We start from the raw sequence: 7,961 nt of genomic DNA, 5'->3' as shown, positions 1-7,961 counted from the left end.
TACACAATGGAACACTACTCAGCAATAAAAAAGAACAGAAGAATGCCATTTGCAGCAACAAGGATGGAACTAATGACTCTCATACTGAGTGAAGATTGCCAGAAAGAGAAAGACAAATACCATATGCTATCACTTATATCTGGAATCTAATATACGGCACAAATGAACTTTCCCATAGAAAATAAACTCATGGGCTTGGGAGAACAGACTTGTGGTTGCCAAGGGGGTGGGGGAAGGCGTGGGATAGACTGGGAATCTGGGGTTAATAGATGCAAACTATTGCCCTTGGAATGGATAAGCAATGAGATCCTGCCATATAGCACTGGGAACTATATCTAGTCAGTTATGATGGAGCATAATTTGAGAAAAAGAATATGTGTGTGTGTGTGTGTGTGTGTGTGTGTGTGTGTATTACTGGATCAATTTGCTGTACAGTAGAAAATTGACAGAACACTGTAAACCAAGTATAATGGAAAAAATAAAAATCAGTAAAAAAGATTTGGCAGTTACAAATGAAGCTGCTATAAACATCCATGTTTAGATTTTTGTATGAATGGAAAAATTCATTAGGGTACATCTACAGGTTTTAACAATAATAATAATATAGTCTTCATTTTTAGAATTTTTGCCTCTTACTTTCCTCTTCTTTTATTTACTGTTTAGTTTCTTATATAATTATATTGACTGAGAACTTCAATTATAATAGTAGAAATGTGATAGTGGAAAACATTTGTTTTTCTTTCAAATCTTGAAGGTATATTTCTAAAGTTCCTCACAGCACATGACATTGACTGTAGTTTTGATAGACAATATTTTAGTAAGTTTTTCAGTTGTCATTTATTAAATTTAGTTGCATTCATCATATTTCTAGTGTCCTGAGACTTATTATCATAAAATAATTGAAATTTATCAAACATTTTCATCCATCTGTTGTTACAGTCATGTAGATTTTGTAGTCAACAAATCTGTGCAATCGTGAAGCAAGAAATAAATAACATTGACAGGAAGTTTTGATTACTCAAGCTGCAAGAGAATTGCACAGAAACAAAGATGAAAGCACAGTAGATATTAGAAAACATCAGAAAAAATGTATCATGAATAAATATTATGAGATTAATCAGTAGTTATATTAGTCATTATCCAAGATCCTTCTGATCTACTCAAGTGATCTTTGTCATTAGACATTTAAAGGGGACATTCATCTTGGCTATCCCACTCATAATGTGATACTGTTTTTGGTTTAATATCCCAGCCAGATGAGATATTCAAAGGCCTCCACTGGGCCTTCTCTAGTATTATAGCTCATTTCCTACTGACTGAGGACATGCTGAAAGAGCTTCTAGGTATTTCAATCCAAATTTTATACCTAATTGCTGGGTAATGACTATTGCATGTGTCTCAGTACCAGGTGATACACTGTAAGTCATTTAACCTGACTCCATTTATTACTCGATCTCCTTATGCCCACACTCACAGGTGGGCCATGATGATGCTTTGGTTCTTGGAATGTTGATGCCACGTTAGACCACATATCTAATAGTTCTTGAAATATTTTGGTATTTTCCTTTTCTCAGTGTACAGTTAAATGGAACATAAATGGAAATAGTTCTCTTTGGGGAAGAATAGGGGTGTCTTTTCAGGTAATGTTTGTTTGCTATGGTGTTGTAGTCCACTTCTTCTCTGGGGCCATGACTGTGTTTTCAGGCACTGAGGTCAAGAAACAGCACAGGTAATTGTGACCTTTTGCTGGGGAAAATCGCTCGGTGTTCTGCTTCTCCACTCTTGCCTTTTAACTGTAGAGTTTAAGCAGTACCCTTGCTGACTGCCCCCTAATTTTGCCCCTAGAGACACAATATTGTCTTAACCATCTCCATAACTCTCTGTAGGTCAAAGATTCTTGACTGCCCCTCTGACCTCAGTGTTTGTTATGGAAATTTTAACTGTCTCATTTCTGGTGGTTCAGTTCTACCATCTGTGTTCTATTGCTTAAGATCCCCCTTTTCTCCATCACTTTTATTGATCCAGCTCTGTAGTTATCTCTCCAATCGTCAGCCCCAGTCTACAGAGGAGAGTCACCACTGAACTTGGTGAGTGTGGTACTCCTCTACCAGAACATTCCTGATGATCTTGGTGAATGGTATGTCTCCTCTAGACTCTCTCATGGAATATAAGATTCTGGTGTATTTTCTCACCTCACAGGATATGTCCACTCCACTTTCCTGAATCTCTTTTATCCTTCTCCTACCTCTCAAGGCAACTCAGGCATTTCCACACTCATCCTCATAGACCACTGCCTTGTCTAGGCTTTGAAGGGCCACATCCCTCGGGTCCTTGCCTATGAGTCCAATGTCCTCATGGTAAGGGATTCTAACACAAAATCCAGTTTTATGCTCCAGTCTCCTAAGCATTCGCAACATCAAATTCCATGTTACTCCTGCTGGTATTTGTTAGCGGATACATGTAATTTTGCATTTATTCTGTTTTGTCCCTTAACAAACTTAGGACATTGCAAGTTAGTCTATGTAGAAATTTAACTCTAAGAATGAGCCTGGAATCCAGGAACAGCATTCACAGTGGCCTAATATGGAAGACCGAAAGGGTATCTATTGTACCCAAAATACCTTTTTTCTTGAAGTTTTAAAAATATTTTTTATTTAGTTATTAGAGAAGATAGAGATATCTTATTTGACATTACTTGTGAGTTTTTTTCTTTATTTACTTTCTTGTTTCATTCCATTTTTCTTACCTGCTTTACCAGGTTCTTTGTATACAATTCATATCACATGGGACTATGCATAAATTAGAATGCAGAAGTGCAGATATCTTCATTCTTTTTTCTTCCTCTATGAACAATAACCTTTAACAAGTCATTTTTACCTAGTTTTTTTTCTTTCTATGGAACTGAAAAATAAAATTAATAATTCAGGTTGTTGAAATAAGTTTAGAATAGGAAAACCAAACAAAAAAGTAGAAAGAATTCTGCAAGTCAACGCTTTCCATGACCAGAAGCTGAGAAAAAAAAAAAACACACAAATAGTATAGATATATATATATATATATATATATATGTATGTATGTATTTGCCTTTTTCTAGGGTCACACTTGTGGCATATGGAGGTTCCCAGGCTAGGGGTCTAATTGGAACTGTAGCCGCCAGCCTATGCCAGAGCCACAGCAACGAGGGATCTGAGCCACGTCTTTGACCTACACCACAGCTCACAGCAATGCCAGATCCTTAACCCACTGAGTAAAGCCAGGGATTGAACCTGTGACCTCATGGTTCCTAGTCAGATTCATTAACCACTGAGCCACAAGGGAACTCTGAGATACTCTTGAGATGTTATTTAGTCCTGCCTTCATGGACTTGGAGAACAGACTTGTGGCTGCCGTGGGTCGGGGGTGGGGATCAGGAGCTTGGGGTTAACAGATGCAAACTATTGCTCTTGGAATGGATTTACAGTGAGATCCTGCTGTGTAGCATTGAGAACTATGTCTAGATACTTACATCACAACACAACAATGGGAGGAAAAAGTATGCATACGTGTGTGTAACTTGGTCTCCATGCTGTACAGCAGGAAAAAAAAAAATCCTGCCTTCATTTTAGTAACATTTCGCAATAATCCTTGACAGTTGGACCATTTGACTTCTAAAATATCCCTAAAAAAAAAAGGTTCCAGAACTCTTTACATGAACCACTGCTTTTATTATTTATGTTAATTTATGATTACAGTGTCTTTCTTTAATTACTTTTTTTTTGCTTCCCTACTTGGATCACACGAAATCATAAGGTTTGTCTTGAAATTCCCATTAAAGGATATAGGTCAATATATATTTTTTAATTGAGTGATTATGGTCCTAAATTAAAATCCTTAAAAATGTTCTAAAATTACCAACTTGGAGGAATCATAGAGATAAACAATTTTTAAAACTATCTATCATACACTTCATGGGCAACACAGGCATATTTCTATATGTAAATACAGAGGTGAACACATTAGAATATATAGCAAATCAGTTTATTCACCTGATATCTCACAAATTCAGAATTAGAGTTCCATGGCTGGTGTTTCATTTGTTCAACTTCCCTTTCTATCACCTAAGAATGCATTGTTTAATACAACTTGAATAGACCTACACATTTATTTTTTATCCAGTGCCCTCTGTTATATATATGGTAAATTATTTGAGAAGCAGTGTAATTTCACATTTCAACTTTCTCATTGCCTTTTTTTATGCCTCAGAAGACTTCTCTAGACTCCTTCAAGTCAGAGCCTCCTTCTGATCACCCTCCTTAAGGCTCCTTTTACTTGCTTGTTCCTCAAAGTATAGATGAGTGGATTTAGTACAGGAGTGACCACACTGTACATAATGGCAATGATCCTGTCCTGGTCCATGGAGCTACCTGAGGTAGGACGAATATACGTGAAAACAACGGGAGCAAAGAAAAGAACAACTACCATGAAGTGGGAGGCACAAGTGGACAGTGCTTTATGAAGCATGCTGCAAGAATGGGTCTTGAAGGAAAGATGGGTGATAATGTAGCCATAGGAGAGAAGTGTTAGAAAGAATGGACCCATGGCAATAGTCCCCGTGACAATGCTGAGCAGCCACTGGTTAAGCTCAATGTTCCCACAGGCTAGCTTCAGCAAAGGCTTAATATCACAGAAGAAGTGATGGATGTAGTTGGAACCACAGAAGTATAAGCGAGAGGTCATTACGGAGTGCAGAAGGGCATAGAGAAAACCAGTGATCCAGACAGTGACAGCCATTTGAGCACAGACCCAAGGATTCATGATAAGAGTGTAACGAAGTGGTTTGCAGATAGCCACGAAGCGGTCAAAAGCCATCACGGCCAACAACAGGGCCTCTGTGCTGCCGAGGAAGTGGAAGAAATGAAGCTGGCTTATGCATCCCCAGAAAGAAATTTCTTTGTGTGAGGAGAGGAAGTTCCCCAGCATCTTTGGCAGCGTCACTGTGGAGTAGCAGATATCTAGACAGGACAGGTTTCCCAGGAAGAAATACATAGGAGAATGGAGTCTTGGCTCAGAGATGACAACCATCAGGATGGCTCCGTTCCCAGCCATGATGACCAGGTAAATTGTGAGGAAAAGCACGAAGAGCAAAGGCTGCAGTTCTTGGATGTCTGTCACTCCGAGGAGAAGAAATTCAGTGACTGATGTTTGATTGGGCATCACTTAAAAGCAAAGGAAAAAGAGTATATGGAATGCTATCTCTGCTGGAAATTAGAGTCCTCCAGCTGAGGATTTTCCCTCCTGGACGACAATATTTTGAGGGAGAGCCTTGTTGTTGTAAGTAGCACAGAGGTTTTACAGTATTTGGACCATTAGCTTTTAAAATGGTTAAGGTGATATACTGGTTATGAACTGTTACTCAACTAGGCTTTTTCTTTATTAGATTTATCATAGTATTTTTCTTTCTCCTAGGGATCAGTGCATATTTCTATCCTACCATTTTATCTTTGAACTTCTATGTTCTGACACAACTTGCCTTTTCTTGTCCTAAGTCAGTTCTAACAGAGGGTAAATTGTAAACTACTCCATTACACCATCTCTTGCCTAGTAAGAAACCATCTGAAGGGTTTTTATTTAAGAACAGACATTTAGAGAAAAATAAGGGCTATAAGGAAATCTGAATAAATACACAGACATTGGTGTGCTTTCAATAAAAATGGTACCATTCAAAAACTGGGAAATCACTGAAAGAGAAGAAAAAGATTTAATGTCAATAAAAAGGAATAAAAATGTGAACTAGGGAACATTTCTAGGCATCTCTAGGCTATATAGCTAGGGAAATTTGAGAAACTATTTAAATTTTTTTTCCACCTCTAAAAAGGCTGTCTTCAAAGAACTCAGAGTAGCTTTGTTTGATAGCCACGTATATTTTGTATATTGTTAAAATTTATTACTCCTTTTTAAAATATAAATTCTTAAGATACATTTTTTTAGTTCTCTGACACACGAATCAATATGATATCAAAAATTCACTGGGAAAAGTTTTTGCCTTACATTTAAAGAAAATCATATTCAGATTTCCTATACCAAATGTTTTATTTCATTTAGAAATTACATATTTACTTTGCAGAGTATGTAGAGAAATGGCAAGAAAAATATAGGCAGTACGGAGATTTCATAATCCACAAATACAGTGAAAGTCTATCCTAAGATAGAAAACCAGCTCTAAATCCTGGACATTTAACTTTAATACTAGTAAGATGATAGAGAATATGGGTAACTTCCCAGTTTGTCTCCTATTTCATTTTCCTACCTGATTCAGTATTCAACTTCACAGCTATGGAATCTTTTCAGGTTTATACCTATGAAAATTAAATAGTAAAAATATATTTGAAACTAAATAGTAGAAAAATATTTGAAGTGATAGCTTATATTTGGGTTGCAGCATGAGCTCTTCATCTTGAAAACCATTTCTTTCTGAAATTCTGCCTGTCTTTTATGAGTCACAGATCTCTAGACATTGAAACCCTGAGAGAGAGGGTGTCCCCTGCGTTTGAAAAGATTATTGTAAGAATAAACAGGATCCATTCTTATATCTACAATATAAGAGAATTTTCCTTAGGGAAATTTCATCTTGAGTTCCGTTCTTTCCCCCATACTTCCACGATTTTTCCCTAATACGTTTCTTAGTTTCAGAACCATGGACAGTACAATTCTCAGTAGCCTCAAGTTTTCTTCTTCTTCCTTTTTTTTTTTTTTTTGCCTTTTCTTGGGCCACCCCCGTGGCATATGGAGGTTCCCAGGCTAGGGGTCCAATCGGAGCTGTAGCCACCGGCCTACGCCAGAGCCACAGCAACGCGGGATCCGAGCCGCGTCTGCAACCTACACCACAGCTCACGGCAACGCCGGATCCTTAACCCACTGAGCAAGGCCAGGATCGAACCCGCAACCTCATGTTCCTAGTCGGCTTCATCAACCACTGAGCCACGATGGGAATTCCCTCAAGTTTTCTTAAATTACCTTTCATTTCCTGTGACAAGGGTTGAAGGATACACTTTCTCCTCTTGGGGACTTCCCCATAAAAACTCTGTGTGTAAAGTGGAAAAAATTGTGCAATGACAGTTAAGGAATGAGGGCCAATCATATACCATTGATCCATAGAGAAAGATGTTTACTATTTTTACTCATTTATTAATGTGGTCCTATGGAAAACAAAAGAAGAGGAATAGGGAGAAGTAGTATTACTTTTGTTTCTTGCAAATCTGACTCTTCATTGTTGGTAATAACACTAAATTATTTTCTAAGTTTGGGATCCTAAAGTTCACATTTCTCTCCATGAGAATGAGGCTGGTCTCTCCAATGTGTATCTTCACTTCTTGCTATATCTTTTATATAAAATATTTTATATGCTTGATTCCAAGGACTGTATATATGCTATCTGACATTTCTTCAAGCCTTCTAATTAGTTATAAATGCCATGTACTTCTTTCATCTTTCTACAGAGGTTCATTTTTTGGGCTTTGCAAAAGTTCATTATCTATTCATCCCATCAATAATTTCTAGCTATGGAATGTGCTATGAATATAATATAAATAATTATTGTGTGCTGACTTTGTAAATTATTGTTCTGGGTTCTTTACATGTGTTAGTTTATTGTTTCTTTCAAACACCCAGTGTAGGAAGTATTAAAATCATTCCTTCTTTACTTCAAGAAAGAAAAGTGAGGCTCAGAAAATTTAAGTATATTTTGCTCTTCCCTCCTAATTCTGTTGAGGAAGAATTGAAGAAAATAGTTGTGTATATTCAAAGTGTACAATACAATAAATTGGGTATACAATATCCTATTATTAACTCTAGTCATCATTAAATTTCCCTGTTTTTCAACAAAGTGTGAAAATAGGGTTCAAATTGGGATTTCTGGTTCTAGAGGTAATAGCAGTATTCTTGCAATACCAATCATCTCATCTACAGATTCCTCAACTATCTAG

At 37.1% G+C, this 7,961-nt stretch overlaps 1 protein-coding gene across 1 annotated transcript; it reads right to left on the bottom strand.

The window, feature by feature from the left end:
• Positions 1 to 3,850: 3,850 nt before the first annotated feature.
• On the bottom strand, positions 3,851 to 5,464 carry LOC110259002 (olfactory receptor 12D2-like). The gene has a single exon (XM_021082300.1). The coding sequence runs from the start codon at positions 5,191 to 5,193 to the stop codon at positions 4,267 to 4,269; it is 927 nt and encodes a 308-aa protein (XP_020937959.1). The 5' UTR covers positions 5,194 to 5,464; the 3' UTR covers positions 3,851 to 4,266.
• Between the last annotated feature and the right edge of the window lie 2,497 nt (positions 5,465 to 7,961).

The sequence above is a fragment of the Sus scrofa genome, unplaced genomic scaffold (assembly GCF_000003025.6).
Source record: "Sus scrofa isolate TJ Tabasco breed Duroc unplaced genomic scaffold, Sscrofa11.1 Contig62, whole genome shotgun sequence".
In the NCBI taxonomy this organism is placed as follows: domain Eukaryota; kingdom Metazoa; phylum Chordata; class Mammalia; order Artiodactyla; family Suidae; genus Sus; species Sus scrofa.
This window is presented reverse-complemented; position numbering and strand designations above follow the sequence as displayed.